General features: G+C 41.1%; 1 protein-coding gene across 1 annotated transcript in view; it reads left to right on the top strand.

Annotated features, from left to right (window-relative positions):
- Positions 1–16,662, top strand: part of LOC127570200 (ATP-binding cassette sub-family A member 13-like) — a 201,406-nt gene that overhangs the window by 98,802 nt on the left and 85,942 nt on the right. Inside the window, exons 24-27 of the mRNA XM_052015468.1 lie at positions 2,186–2,271; positions 6,829–6,950; positions 8,690–8,878; positions 9,806–9,982. Of these exons, the coding sequence (XP_051871428.1) occupies positions 2,186–2,271; positions 6,829–6,950; positions 8,690–8,878; positions 9,806–9,982 (574 nt within the window). The remainder of the gene's footprint in view (positions 1–2,185; positions 2,272–6,828; positions 6,951–8,689; positions 8,879–9,805; positions 9,983–16,662) is intronic.

The following is a 16,662-nucleotide window of genomic DNA, read 5'->3' as shown; positions in this document are numbered from 1 at the left end:
AGGTTGCTTAGTACTCCAGGTGTGGTGTCACCAATGCCCTAGCAATAAACAATAAAATTCTTTTGGAGTTCCTAATTAATTGCTGTACACATTCTAGTTTACTGTGAATCATGCTATTAGACATTCCAATTGCTCTGCATGTCAGGGCTCTGCCATCCCTCACTTAGATTTTTTTTTACTTTTCCAGCCAAATTGGGTGATTTCCCATTTTCCCACATCATTTTCCAGATCTGTGCTCACTCCTACCTTTATCCCTTTGTAGCCTCCTTATGTCCACTTCAAAACTTATTTACCTACCTCTTAGTGTGACATCAGCAAATTTAGCAACCATACCTTTATCCAAATCATTTATACAAATATTAAAAGTTCAGGCTCCCGCACTGGTGGCACACCACTCATTACATCTTACCAATCAGAAAAAGAACCATTTATGTGTACTGTCTGTTTTATTTTAGCCATCCAATCTTCTACCAATATGTTACCTCCTACACCATGAGTTTTGTTTCCCAAGAATAACTTTTGATGTGGCACTAGTTCTCCTTTTATTTTTTCAAAGAACTTCCATAGGTTGGACAAACCTAATTTCCCTTTCATAAAACCACAATGGCTTAGACTTATTAACTTGAACTTTTCCAAGGGCCATGCTGTAATGTCTTCAATAATAGCTTTTAACATTTTCCATTCTAGTGGATGCTAAGCCAGGTGGCCTGCGGTTCCCAGATTTGTCTCCTTCACATTTTGAGCTCAGAACTTTTTCTGAATCGCAGGGGCTTCCATTGCTTCATTGCTCAGATTCCGTTTAATTATGAGATGGTCTTTCTCATTGTCAGTGAACACGAAGCTTGAGAGCTTGAAGGACTCTTTTGTTCTAAGGCTGTCATGATTGCCTCATCTTTCTGAGGTCACAGTTGCCTGATGGAAGAAAGCATGGGTATAACACCATTGCTAGCTTCTGAATCCAGTGCATTTTTCAGCCACAGCAGAACATCATCTCTGTAATGAATACTATGGCTTTGCAAGGAGCTTAGTATGAAGTACCGTTGGCCTGTTCAATGAGATTTCACTGTCTGCGTCACTCTGGACAGGAGCTCCAGTACTGACCGTTTAGGGCCATCAACGTTATTGTCTGCTGCTAACAGCAGAACCTAGCACAGCTCTTGCCTGGGGTTCTCCAGTGAAGGAAAGGGCATAATGAAGCACAAGAAGAAGAGGAGGAGGTGAAGGAGAATGCTGATTGGAACTGGGCCACCATCAACAGCACCTAGAGCATGTGCCAGTGGAAAATCTTAATGTCAGCCAACATGGAAGAGAAGCTCTGTCAGAATGTGCTGCTGTGACAGTCTAAAAGCCTACAAGTTTAGTGATATTCACAGCAGTTTATAGCCCACTCATTGACAACCACCAGCTTTGATCTATTTTGTGACCAGTTGCGCAGCTGCCATTTGTAGCACCTGATATCTCAAAGATTCTGCAAATATTTGAGAGTCTGCATATTCTGCTCCAGTGGACTACAATGACACATGCTGCTGAAAGGCAAGTTTAGAATCGCAGAACTTCTCGTGCCTTACTTGGAGCCACTGTTCTGAACTCTAGGCCCCTGTGCTAGGCATCTATTGAAAGGTCCAGTAATAAGCTCCCATAGCATTGCTTCAGGAATTCCTCAATTCAGTGTCCTGGGCCCAACTATTTTCAGCTGTTTCATCTAGGAATTCACTTTCAACATAAGGTTGGAAGTGGGGATGTTTCCTCAAGACTGCACAATGATGAATTCCATTCACAAGAACTCAGATAATGAAGCAGTCCACACTTACAGGCAGCAAGACCATATTTGCATTTGGGCATGGGTGATAAGTAGCAAATAATTTTTGTGCAACACAAATGACATTTCCAACAACAGAGCATAACCGGCTCTAATTCTTATTCAAAGGCTGAAACTCACTTCCTAACTTTGCAAAAGACTTCCCATTACCTGCAAAACATAAGCCAATGCTTATATAAAAAAAGTGATATTGTAGATGATAGTTTGTTTCTATGGTCTCATTTCATACAAATAGGCTAATATGTGTTTTAATATCCTGCAATACTTTTAATATTTGATGTCAAAGCCATTTTAGAGATAAATTTTTCCACAGAACAATTTCCCATGTCCAATGGAATTTATTTTTTTAATCTTTATTCTTTCCAGATTTAAATACGCTGTTGGAAACCTTGGAAGTCTGTCACCAAATAGTTCTATTATGACAGTACTTGAGAACATTGGAACTTTTAAAGGTAATATTTCCATTACCTTCATGGAATTAGTACTGCCTATTAGGAGAGGCTATATTCATCAACAAACCATTAATCAAGGCCCAGATTTTGCATAAGCAGTAATGGTGAGGCTAGTCTTTTTAATGGAATGAAATTGGACAGAGATTTTATTGCTTAGAAGTTCATCCCTTGTCAGATAAAGCACTCTATGGTGGAAGCAGCTAATAGAACCAACATTTGGAAGTGGAGTAGAATATGCTGCCCCCAGTCTATTGCACTGCCAACTGGGCATAAACTTCCAGGTCCTCATATCTACATAGCTATAGTTATGTGTGGAAATCCAGAAGTTGTCATTTGTGATATTTCACAAATGTAATAGTCCTTTACAATGTACTTGGCAATACAATGGGCTGATGTGGTGGTCCCAATCCACCAGCTTCTCATTATGGACACAAAATTTTATTGTTCAATGGAATATTGAGATAATTATTGCCATAGAGGCTTGTCCCAAAAATGTAACTTTATAAGTGTAGTGTCTCAGTCCTTCTGAAATTAATTAGTGCATAGATTATCCCTCTCTTTTAATTCTATCTAACTTTCTAAACTTTTATTTAGCTTTCTGTACTTGACAAGTTCAATTTCTACTTTACTCCTCTTGATTATAGTCTATGCAACCTAGAAATTTCTGCTGAATAGGGCAATGTTTATGTGTGTTATGTGATAGAATTTCATTGCAAAACTGATAAGATGCAGTCTAGAACTTACTACATTGATCTTGAAGTTCTCGATTTTGCTTTTGAGTTCTTCTTGCATATGATGTTGCAGGGATTCCCTGCATTAGCACAAAAGCAATAGTATCCACAGTTGATCCCCTAAACCCGCCCTGCCCTTCCCCAGATCTCTATGATATGATTCCTTCCTCGTGAATTAGATCTCTTATAGCAAACTGAGCAAAGTCCTTCTTTGCACATTAATTTTGCAAAGCCTGATCTGTTGTGGAAATTGCCCTGGGTTTTGTGTACAACACAGTTTTATAGTGACAAATCTTGCATTTAACACCATGTACCTTATTCTTAGTACAACTTTCCTAATATTTGAGAATTTCTAAGCCTATATATATCTATATGCAGATAAATCACTTTGAGTAGTAGAAGAGTCTCCCTAGCTTAAAAATGTTTTGGTGCCAGATGTAGCACTTTAAAGGGCCATGGCCAAGTTCTAATGACAGTTTAGGATGTGACTTTACTGCAGAAAATTTCAGCAGTGTGTTAGGCCCAAGAAGTCAGGCAACACTGATCGGCTGTTAGACCCAGTTCTTCGTGTGCTGCAATATCACAGTGTGTGAAGGAAAGTATCTGGCAGCTCCAGGACCAAGACTTTGGGATTTCAGTTGGTGGCAGTTGGGTGCTCAAGGATTGACGTGCTTTAGATTGAGTTGTCAGAGTAAGGTTGATTGAGGGGTTGAGACCTTGATCAAGAATTGGGGATGGGCACAGTCAAATGGTCTGATGAGAAGTCAGGTGAGGATTGGGGATCCGCGGTGACACTGATGGTTGTGGAAGGGTTGCTAGTATTGTAGAAGGAGAGGCCCAGGGATGCAAACGCATATATGAGAAGGTACCTTTTTTCTTTTACAATATTTTTATTAAATCCATGAAAAAAATGCAGAATACATGCATCAAAAAAGAGTAAAAATACTACTGAATACGTTGTGTTAAATCATACTTAAGATCACAATATTCTAAATTAATAATCACATATAATAGTTAATAAAGGGGAAAAATGAAATATTATATTAAAAAAATCTACTCCCACTACCAAAAACCAAAGCTGTTTGATAGAAAAAAAACAAGGAAAAACCCTTAAAAACATATCATTGTCAACCAATATCTGCGCTTTAGTCACCAAATCAGAGATTTTGAAAATAATTCAAAAAAGGTCCCCACAAGGTTTGGAAGTCTAAGTTAGATTCAAAAACTGAACAGCGAATCTTCTCTAGATTCAGGTATGACATCCCATAACCATTGAGCATGAGTAGGCGGAGTAACTTCCTCCATTTAAGCAATACAGTTCTCCTGGCTATAAGAGAAATAAAAGCCAGAATGTGTAAATCAGAAGCCTTCAAAGTTATGTCTTTGTCTCCAATGATCCCAAATAGTGCAGTCAAAGGATTAAGTTTAAAATTTATTCTGAAAAGTACAGAAAAAGTATGAAAGACCTCTGTCCAATATTTTTTAAGACTCTGACACATCCAGAACATGTGAATTAAAGAAGCCACTCCGTTATTACATTTGTCACAGTAAGGAGATATATCGGAATAAAAACAGGATAGTTTATCTTTAGACAAGTGAGCTCTATGGACCAGTTTAAATTGAAGGAGAGAATGACGAGCACATAATGACGAAGTAAGAAGGTACCTAAGTGGGACTCCCAGTCTGGCAACTACTCAAGGTGCCAGTCAATTAAAAATGTTAATTAGTGCTATTCTTCAAATTAGGCCTGGCACTTCTAGCTACAGATTGGACTATGTGTAAGAATCCCCATCTACTACTTTTTGCCAGCTTGTGCATATCATAGATGTCCCCTGTAGGCTGGTGCACTGGGTCAATTGCTGGATAAGAAATTAGGTTAGGAATTCTGTCAGGCTCTGCAATGATTTTGTATATTATTATAATGGATTTGTTTTAAAAATTTGAAAACTAAAAGTGATCAAATGGCAAGCAATGCTCACCTTGACAATGCCTGCGTGAAAATTAGCCATGTCTTCCACACTGAAGCAAATCCTCCCTGCATGGTGAGGCCTGCTTTGCATTAGTTAAAAGGTTCCTGGCCATTTGATCTGTTTCTGGGGAGTCTGAGGCATCCTTCTTCTAGATAGGTACCTTCTTTAAATTATCAAAGTTAGTGATGCACCTGGCACCATCCTCCTCACTGATGATGTCTTCTGGCTCCTTGCACTGCCTCCAGATATTTTGATGACTCTTCCTTCTACCCCTGTCCCCACCCTAGCCCCAGAAATCTTGCCCTAAACCCGTTTTCAACACGCCCATTATCTCCCTAATCGAACATTACCATCTGCTGAAAAGATCATTTCTACGGTAAAATACTCCTCCCTGACCACAATCTTCCTCCTCGTCTACCACCATTGACCTTCACCCTGCCATCTCGAACCCCCACCATCTTCTCTACTGAAGCATCTAAACTCCCACCCCCCCCCAAATAAAAATGGACTCAAACTCAATAACTCTGCAATCTCCTTTATCCACACCAGCAAGAGGCTATGAGGTAACCCTTAAGTTCACTCCTTGTGCAGACCTGTTCTTTCACACCCAAGATCTCAGCCTCATGTACAACAGAATAACTGAACCTGGGGGCCTTGCATATACTGGCAGAGTACTGTAAAATTTTAATGCATACTTTTCCCATTTTTTGGTCCAAATCTCCAAAAAGCCCATGAGAACTGTAAGGTAGGACACCTGGTTGTGGTGCCGCCCCAACAACCTCGCGCTCAACGTCAGTGGAACTAAAGAACTGATTGTTGACTCCAGGAAGGGGAAGGAGGGTGAATGTGTATATTGGTGGATCGGCAGTGGAGAGGGTCAGCAGCTTTAAATTCTTCGATGTTAACATAGAATGACCTGTCCTGGGCCCAGCAAATAGATGCAATCAAAAGGAAGGAGTGCCAGCGTCTTTACTTTCTTAGAAGGTTAAGGAGGTTTGGGATGTCACTGAACACTTTAACAAACTTCTACAGATGTATTGTTGAAAGTATCCTGGCAGATTGCATCATGGTCTGGAAGGGCAATTTGAATGTGCAGGAACATAAGAAGCTGCAGAGAGTCATGGACTCTGCCCAATATATCATGGGCACATCCCTCCCCATCACTGAAAATACCTATATGAGGCACTGCCTCAAGAAGGCAACATCTATCATCAAAGATCCCCACTATCTTAGCCATGCCATCTTCACACAGCTACCATAGGGTAGGAGGTACAGAAGCTTGAAGTCCCACACCAGATCCCCACTATCTTAGCCATGCCATCTTCACACAGCTACCATAGGGTAAGAGGTACAGAAGCTTGAAGGTTCCAGAACAGCTAATTCCCTTCAACCATTCGGTTTTTGAACCAACCTGCACAACCCTAATCCCTACCTCAGTTTCGCAACACTATGACTACTTTGCATTACAATGGACTTTGTTCTTTTTGTTTTAATTGTGTTCTTTCTTGTACAATTTTAAATAATTTTTGTTTAATTTATGTTTTTGTTGTGAATGTTGTATCTCAAATGCTAAGTGCCTGTGATGCTGCTGCAAGTAAGTTTATCATTGCACCTGTGCATACATGTACTTGTGCATATGACAATAAACTTGACTTTGACATCGACTTTGACCAATGGGTATTGCTGAGATAGATAATCCTTTGGACCAGCAATATCTGAATCCTATTGGAAGAGCCAGTGCTTTTGGTTCTGGGACCCTTTTCCCAGTGCCAGTTTTGTTCATATCCTCTCTGTACATGATTTACTTTATTTGTAATCTACAATGTTTATTCAATATATCCATGATTTTTTAATAGATCTACACATAGAGAGCTGTGTGAAAAACATCATTACTTTGAAAACACAGTTGCAGCAGATTGGCAACCTTTCACTTGAAACCATTGACGCATTACTGAAGGCAAACATCACTCTTACAGAGGTAACTTCCCGAGTTGATAAATTGGATTCAACTATTATTCCTTCCTGGAGTTAACAGGCTAAATATAAAAAGAGGTTTTGATTGTGATCAGTGCTTGTCATCTCTACAGATAGGTGACATTTTACAAAGTAAAATTGGCTTTTATTTGTATATATTGAGCTTGAAACTACTCAGTGAGATATTAGTGAACAAAATCTTGGCATGCTTGCCTTTATTAGTTGAGGCATTGAGTTCAAGAATCAGGAAGTTATGTTGCAGTTTTATAAAACTCTGGTTAGGCCATATCTGGAGTATTACATTCAATTCTGATCGCCCCATAATAGAAAGGATGTGAAGGCTTTGGAGAGGGTATAATCGATAACATTAAATTATGGTTTGTAACATGGTTGAACTGGTTGAAGGTGGTTGATCAATGCTTTCTAACTGCTTTGTGTTCGAGGATTAATATTTTGGCAGAATACCACTCCAATTGTATCATCATGGTGTGTGGGGCCATCCACAGGATTAAAATATCTCTGAGGATCACATGTTCTGAAATCATAGCTATGCTTTTATAAACACGTGGGGCCAGATTGTGCCTGGAATTGCCAGCTATATTCTAAAGGCCATCTCTAACTTCTTTTGCCTGTGCATTGAAAGACAAGTTAGAGATGATCAGGAAGTCAGATGTCAGTTCATCTGACATCCTACTCCATCAAGACTCAATTGACTACTCAATTTATAATTCTATTGACTTCAAAGAATACGGGAATATGTTGGGATATATAATATGTGGGCAACGTGTTGTCTATTTGTGCCCCAGTTGAAACTGAACATCAGTCCTATATCTCATCAATTGCAAGTAATGAAATATAACTGCTATTAAAATTCTGGATCCCACACTGACCTGTAACCTTTGTGTGACAGAAGATATGATCTTTTTATGCTAGATAACTTCACATATTAATGTGGCAATACAGGAAAATGCAAAACAAATTTAATGTTATCGATAATGAAAGATTGATGTGGATTGATGTGGTTTTATTGGCTGATGACAAATAGAGGACATTATAAATTTTTACTTTCAGCACTCTGAAATAAGATAAATTTATCTTAATTACAATATAAGAACTTCGGTTATTTTGTTTTTTGAGTCATGAAGTGCTTTGGCTACTTTTGTTAGGTTAAGTTTTGCCATCATGTATAATAACCATAATCTTCAGTTCAAATATCAGCCTTTTGAACAGAAGTTATTTTGGACTAATGATTATTTTTAAAACAAAGTTTTTAATTATAATTCTGATGAAGTCCTGTTTCAAACCAGAAACTTAGAATGATATCTGGTTGATGGAACAGCTGCCTTGAATAAAATATTATGGGAATCTAAAATGTCAACAGATTGATTTGGAATGCAAACTGGTTTAAATTGGGTAAAATTCATACGATCTGAGTTGACCTTGGGCTCATCCTTTATCTTTAGTGGTTTCTAAAACCTCCTGCAAGTATACAAGCAATTGAAAAATTTGTAGTCAAATGGAAGAAGTGTACACTTTACAATACAACTGTAGCCTGAGAATAAATTATATAAAACAGGCCTAGCTGCAGTTTTTACCCATGGAATTCATATTGAACCATTCCATAACGCCTCTAATTTCCAAACAAAAATAGCCTTTTGCTTTGTATTTTTCTGTTATATTGCAATTAATTTCAGATAGTCACCAATTATTATAGATGAGACTTAAGGATGTTTGTTTTTACAGTTAATTCTTCGTGCTCTTGCCACTGCTGACAGATGCAACGAGGAAAGCTTGGCTCTAATGTTAGCTTTTCCAGAGAATGTAAATATTTCAGTTGTGACCACAGAACTGTGTTCCTTGACATTTTGGGACCGTCACAAAGTTATTTTAACGATCAGCCGCAACATGGATGTGAAATGTGTCACTTACAAGGTAAAACAAACAACATTTCATGCAATCATGTTTGTAACTTTTTTTTCTTCCTACCATTCTATTCTGTCTTTGTAATCTCTGTCTTGTAATTCTTGTAATTGTTATATGGTAAATATTACAAGGGCCTGGTCACTTTTGGTGACATAACTCTGTATTGTCTTTGCAATCTCTATCAGAAAATCAAAGCAGCTGCTGAGCCTGTATTGTCTGGTACATTTTCAACATCCTTATGTTTTAAGGATGTATGAAGTGGGTAAATTGATCTTTTGGAAATTGCAGCAGAGGTATAAAGTCAACAACTAAAGTTCAGAAATATAAAAAAAACATTTTGAATATACTATGCTACAATTAACTCCATGTGGTTTGAGCATAGAATCATAGAATTTTTAAGCATAGAAAGAGGATATTCAGTCTATCATGCTTGTTTGAATCTGTATTTACTGTCACTGAAGACATTTCAAATTCTTTCTAATATATTGAACAGATTGATTCTGTTGCACCTGGCAATATGATGAGTATGACTTAAACATTCCAAATCAAGCCACTTAGTTTTAGCATGCCCATCTGGTCCAGGACTGGCCTCTTGGTGTAATTACCTGAACCAGCTGTAAGATTGCATGGCTCTGATCATTTGACCCAGAATTGTTCAGGTTTGATCACACTAGTTTTATATCAGTGGTAGGTATGAGTGCTTAGCCCAGAAATAGAATGATTACACTCCGTTCAATCTATTAACAAGAAATGGTAAATAAAGCATGAAGAAAGATATTAACATTATGCTATTGATTATTCTATCAAACAACACAGCATATGATTTGTAGAACTAATACATCTCAAAGATAACAATAAACTGCTGAAATTTCACTCTGCAGCACTGGATTTCAAGTATACTTCAGTAAAGAACTTTTCATATTGTGCTTTTGCCAGGCCTTTCTGCCAATGATGATGTCCCCTGAGGCAAATGATATGATGAAGAGTATCCTAAAAGTGTTCTCTGACATTACTTCCCTTGCTTCTAAATCGCTACAATTCCTGGAACTCATTCCCAAGCTTCTGGATTCTGTCAGCAACATGAATCTTCCATCAATTTTTGAATACGATGAGGTATAAGGGTTTTACTAAAATGTTTTTCAAAATGTTGCATTAGATCTTCCAAAGTTTTAACTGGTGACGTTTTTAATACTTTGAGAGACAAATGTCTTTTTTTTCTAGCTGATGCCAGAACTGCCATCTAGTGACCTGTGTTCTTCCCATTCTTATATTTTTCTTTTCATACAATGAGATTAAGTGATGTATTTTTAGTAAACTTTATATCTAGGTTTACAAAAATCAATAGAGGTTGACTGTCTGTGGAACAGACCGATAAAAATAATATAACTGAAGATTTAGGATTAATAGATAGCTTGTTGCTTTTTGGAAATGGTCAATTAACTATTAAGCCGTCCACAGTGCTTGGACCTGTTTGTGCTTATCTGAAAATGTCTGAACCTGTTGGATCTTAGATGCAAAGCAGACCCAGTGCTGGGTTAGGAGATGGATAGGATTACAGAGGATATAAAGTCTAGTCCTGGAGTAGATATGGGCACCACCAGAGTTCACTTTACCTGAGAATCACCTATTTTGAAAAACAAAATGCAGTGTTTAGATAGTCATCTAAACACCAGGATGATGACTGGTTAGGGCACTTTTGGAAGATTGTGTGCATTTCAAGTCATCACACTTATCACACTTTAGGAAGGATGTGATTGTGCTGGAGAGAGTGTAGAGAGATTAACCAGGATGTTGCCCTGAGATGGAATGTTTTATTTATGAGGAGATACTGGAGAGGCCAGGTTTGTTTTCCCTGGAGCAGAGGAGGTTAAGTGGGGACATTTTATATTTTCAGTTATGAGAGGTATACATAGGGTAGACTGCAGGAAACTTTTCTCCTTATCAGGAGTGAATGAAACTAGAGAACATGGTAAGTGGTAAGAGATTTAGAGAGGAGCTGAGGGGGATTTTTTTCACCCAAGACAGTGAGTACCTGGAATGCACTACCTGAGAGAGTGGTGGAAGCAGAGTCACAGACAGCATTTAAGAAGTATGTGGAAAAGTACTTGAATCACCAAGGTATGGGAATCTATGGACCAAGTGTTGGAAGATGGGATAAATACAGATGGGTATCCACTGGTTAGCATGGACATGGTGAGCCAGATGGCCTTTTTCAATGCTGTATGACTATAATTCCATAACTCTAAGAAGGCAAAGGTTTAAGGTGAGAGGAAGGAATTTAAAGGGAATTTGAGGAGTAGGTTTTTTTATACAGAGTGGTTGATATCTGGAGTGCACTGCCAGAGGAGGTGGTGGAATTAGATATAGTTACTATATTTAAGAGGCATTTACATAGACTCTTAAATGGACAAAGCATGGAGGGATATGGTCCTAATGCGGTCAAATGGGATTAGTGTCGATGGGCAAAAAGATCAGCATGGATGTAGTGGGTCAAAGGGCCTGTGCTGTACAACCCTATGACTCTGGTATGGAAAATGGCTCTTTAGCCCACCAAGTCTGGGCTGACCATCAAACATCCATTTGCACGAATCCTATACCAATCCCATTTATTTTCTCCAAATTCCCAGCAATACCACCATCCCCTCCAAATGCTAACACTTACATACTAGGTGCAATTTACAGTGGCCAACCCACATGTCTTTGGGATGTTGAAGGAAGCTAGAGCCCCTGGAGGAAATCCATGTGGCCATGAGGAGAATGTGCAAACTCCACACAGAAAACACCAGAGGTCAGGATCATACCTGGGACATTGGAATTGTGAGGCAGCTGTTCTACTGGCTGTACCATTGTGTCATCCCGGCGAATGGAAAATGTATTTGGATCTTAGGCATAGGGAGGTTATGCAGGTAGGAAAAATGTATTATTGACTGGAAGGAAGCATTTCTTCCCCTGTTGGCTCACATTCAGAGCTGTAAAGTTGTACAGAGTGCCCCTCTCTTTATATATTAGTTTCCTAGGGCTGGTGAAATTGAGGAATAAAACAGTGATTTAAATTACTGATCCAGGGAACACATTGGTTGCCCCCTCCATCCCCCACCTGCCCAGACATTGCTACGGCTCTTTTCTGAAATCTGGAAATGATCTTGTGTGAGATGGCTTGATGTTTCTAATTGTGCTTCAGTTGCTTGAAATCCTGACAGCTCAGTTTGATCAAACACATCCATTTTAGCGGCTGAAATGCCCTCCTATGCATCTGGTGTAACAGGAAGATGAGCAGTGCTGGATCTGTTTTGGTGAAACGTGCTAGGAGAAGTAGTGCATTTAGCCAAAGGGATTGACATAAGTTCCAGGGGAAAGTGGAAATACTTTATTTTAAACAATGATTTGTTATAATTTGGATTGCAGTACAGGAAAATGGAAACCAATTCTATTTCTATAATAATTCTGTAGATTCAATAACAATATTTGATAATAACCTTCACCTTCTGTTAGTTTACTGGAAGATTCCTGAAGTTATATTTTACAATTGAATAAATAATTAAAGGAAAAATTGCAGAAGTAAGAGAAAAGAAGTGGGATATTGAAATGTTGGCCTTGCCACAAATGCCAATATCCTATGTGAGTTTAAAAGTTATCCCCATTCAAGGCTCTGTACCACACACATACCTGTCCCTACTTCTTCCTCCACTTTTACTCCATCAATGCTCTTGTCCTGTCTAGATCCACATTCCTAATGGATTATCTTGGATATATCTATCACTAATAAAGAACATAGACAATAGGAGCAGGAGTAGGCCATAGGACCTCTCAAGCCTGCTCTGCCATTCAATAATATCATGGCTCATTTAATCATTGCCCCCATTTTCACTTTGCCTGATACTTTTCCTTCTGTAGTCTCTTCAAAGCATTCTAGGCTAGAGAATTCTAATGATTCACAAGCTTCTTTCTTTTTCAATCTTTTTATTAATTTTCAAATTAGTACAAAATAATATATATAACATTAGTAATTAATACATATGGTGCAAAGAGATCAGGATAACAATCATAACAGTTAATATATATAATCACAAGGAGTAAAAAAAAAGTAATCTAGACCTCCCTTTCTCTTATTAAGTGAACAAATATAAAAGGAAAGATTGAAAAGAAATAAAATTTAATTATATGAAAGAAGAACCCCAAAATCAAAAAACAATATTGATAATAAACCAAAAAAACCAAAAACTTCAAAAAAAAACTGGACTGATATTTCTCCAATTAAAAGAAAAAAAAACATATTATGTTGTCATCTCCGCTCCTCTGTATTCAAGGGTTATTGAAAGGGATCTGAAAAAGGTCAGCTTACTTCATATGGAAGTATTGAATAAATGGACTCCAAACTTCCTCAAATTTAAGCAAAGGATCAACAGTACCACTACTAATTTTTTCTAAGTTTAAACATGCTATAGTTTGAGAAAACCACTGAAAAGTGGTGGGAGGTATTGGATCCTTCCACTTGAACAAAATGGATCGCTTGGCCATTAATATGACAAAGGCGATCATACAACGAGCAGAAGCAGATAAATGGCGAGATTCCATCATTGGTAATCCAAAATTTGCAGTAATAGGATGAGGTTGTAAATAAATGTTCAATACAGATGAAATAATGTTGAAAATGTCTTTCCAATATTTTTCCAAAAGGGGACAGGACCAAAATGTGTGTCAGGGAAGCCACCTTCGAATTACATCTGTCACATATAGGATTTATATGATGATAAAAACTGGCTAACTTGGACATATGGGTCCTGTGAACCACCTTAAACTATATCAAAGAGTGTCCAGCACACATTGAAGATGTATTAACTAATTGAAGAATTTCCTTCCATGTCTCTGTAGGTAAAAGTATCTGGAGTTCTTCCCCATTCATTCTTAATTTTATCAAGTTCCTCTGAATGTATTTTCATAATCCGATCATAAATTATTGCTATCAGGCCCTTATAAGGATTAAAACCTAAAATTTTTCAGTAATTTCAATTTTATATGGTGTCAGAAAAGAAGGTAAAGTAACTTTAAAAAAAATTTCTAATCTGTAAATATCGAAAAAAATGTGATCTAGGCAGATTGTATTTATTAGACAACTGTTCAAAAGATAAAAAACAGTTATCAATGAATAAATCTCGAAAACATGTTATTCCCTTCATTCTCCATAAGGAAAAAGCTGTGGCGACTCACCGTCTAGTCGGGTGAACCGGCTCGGCAGTCGGGTCGTGCGGCATCAGAGCGACGAGGCCCAAGATGGCGGCGGGCCTCGTCTTTCCGAGCGACGGGGAGAACCCGCGCGCGGGAAAGTCCTGATGACGTAGGACTTACGTCATTGCCGGTTGTTTTGGGCAGGAACATTCTCCCTTAAAGGGCCCGCGCAAGTAGATTCTTGTTTTATTCCGCGGTAGCAACCGCTACATTGGTGACCCCGATGGTCCAAACTGCTTTTGGACCCGCGAAATGGACGACAGCGCAGCAGCCAACGCAGTGGCCCTCAAGCTGCCCACCTTTTGGACACTTCGGCCCAGCGTCTGGTTTGACCAGGCCAAAGCGCAATTCCACCTTCGGCAGATCACCTCCGACTCCACGAAGTACTACCATGTGGTTAGCTCTCTGGACCAGGAGACAGCCGCCCAGGTTGGAGACTTCATCCAGTCGCCTCCGGAGGAAGATAAGTACTCGGCTTTCAAAGACCTTTTGATCCGGACCTTCGGCCTCTCCTGTCGTGAGCGCGCCGCCCACCTGCTTCATCTGGATGGCCTGGGGGACAGATCCCCATCCGCCCTAATGAATGAGATGCTGGCATTGGCTGAGGGACACAAGCCATGCCTGATGTTCGAACAGGCCTTCCTCGAACAGCTCCCCGATGACATCCACTTGTTGTTAGCTGACGCCGACTTCAGCAACCCCCGTGAGGTGGCCGCTTGGGCAGATGTCCTGTGGAGGGCCAAGCACGAGAGCGGTTCGTCCGTCAGTCAAACCACCAGGCCGCGAGCCCAACGCCTGCCTCGCCCGGCCCCAGCAACAGAGCAGCCACGCCCCAGGAACGCAGACGACGACACGGGTGACCAGCTGTGCTTCTACCATCAGAGGTGGGGTGCGGAGGCCCGTCGATGCCGCCCACCCTGCAAGTTTCAGGGAAACGCCAGGGCCAGCCGCCGCTGATGGCTACGGCGGCTGGCCGCCGACAGAGCCTCCTCTTCGTTCAGGACAAGAAATCTGGACGGCGTTTCCTTGTTGATACTGGAGCAGAGGTCAGTATTTTGCCCCCGACAGGCCGCGACACTCGTGACAGGCCACCAGGTCCTCTACTCAATGCTGCCAACGGTACAACGATACGGTCTTTCGGCACCCGTATGCTTCAATTATACTTTGGCGGCAGCCGTTTTACCTGGACCTTTACCCTTGCCACCGTCGCCCGACCACTCCTAGGAGCCGATTTCCTTCGGGCCCACAACCTGTTAGTCGACCTGCGAAGGAAGCGGTTAGTCCACTCTAGCACTCTCCGGACCTATCCCCTGGGAGAAATCAGCCCACCAGCCCCGCGCCTGGACTCCATTTCCCTTTTCTGGCGACGATTTTGCCAAGCTCCTAGCCGAATTCCCATCGATTTTGGCACCTTCGTTTACAAATTCTAGGCCCACACACGGGGTACGACACCACATCATTACTAAAGGGCCACCCCTTCATGCCCGAACACGACGATTACCTCCAGACAAGCTCCGCCTGGCAAAGGAAGAGTTCCGTCACATGGAGGAGCTGGGGATTGTTCGCAGGTCAGACAGCCCCTGGGCCTCCCCCCTGCACATGGTCCCCAAAGCCACCGGAGGGTGGAGGCCCTGCGGCGACTACCGCAGGCTGAATGACGCCACCACCCCGGACCGCTATCCCATCCCTCACATCCAGGACTTCACAGTGAACTTACACGGGGCCCGCATCTTTTCCAAAGTGGACCTCGTTAGGGGATACCACCAAATCCCGGTCCATCCGGATGACGTCCCCAAAACTGCGATTATCACCCCATTCGGCCTTTTCGAATTCCTTCGGATGCCGTTCGGCCTTAAGACCGCCGCGCAGACCTTCCAGCGGCTGATGGACGCGGTAGGCCGAGACCTGGACTTCGTGTTCATTTACTTGGACGACATACTGATCGCCAGCCGTAACCGCCAGGAACACCTTTCCCACCTCTGCCAGCTGTATTCCCGCCTCCGCGATTTCGGCCTCACGATCAACCCGGCCAAGTGCCAATTCGGACTTGACTCTATCGATTTCCTCGGCCACAAAATCACCAGCGACGGGGCAACACCCCTACCCGCCAAGGTGGATGCTATCCGCCATTTTGCCCGCCCCGACACAGTCAAAGGCCTACAGGAATTCCTTGGGATGGTCAACTTTTACCATCGTTTCATCCCTGCAGCAGCCCGTATCATGCGCCCTCTGTTCTCGCTGCTGGCTGGTAAGGGTAAGGACATCACCTGGACTGACGAGGCTGCGGCTGCTTTCATTAAGGCCAAAGACGCCCTGGCAGACGCCACGATGCTGGTACACCCCAGGACTGACGTCCCGACTGCCCTCACGGTAGACGCGTCCAACACCGCGGTGGGTGGGGTACTGGAACAGCTACTCGAAGGCCGCTGGCAACCCTTGGCATTTTTCAGCAAGCACCTTAGACCGCCCGAACTGAAGTACAGCGCTTTTGATCGGGAACTTCTAGCGCTGTATCTGGCGGTCCGGCATTTCCGATACTTTCTAGAAGGCAGGCCTTTCACCGCTTT

The sequence above is a fragment of the Pristis pectinata genome, chromosome 5 (assembly GCF_009764475.1).
Source record: "Pristis pectinata isolate sPriPec2 chromosome 5, sPriPec2.1.pri, whole genome shotgun sequence".
NCBI lineage: Eukaryota > Metazoa > Chordata > Chondrichthyes > Rhinopristiformes > Pristidae > Pristis > Pristis pectinata.
The sequence above is the reverse complement of the archived record's forward strand: the minus strand, read 5'-3'. Positions and strand labels throughout refer to the sequence as shown.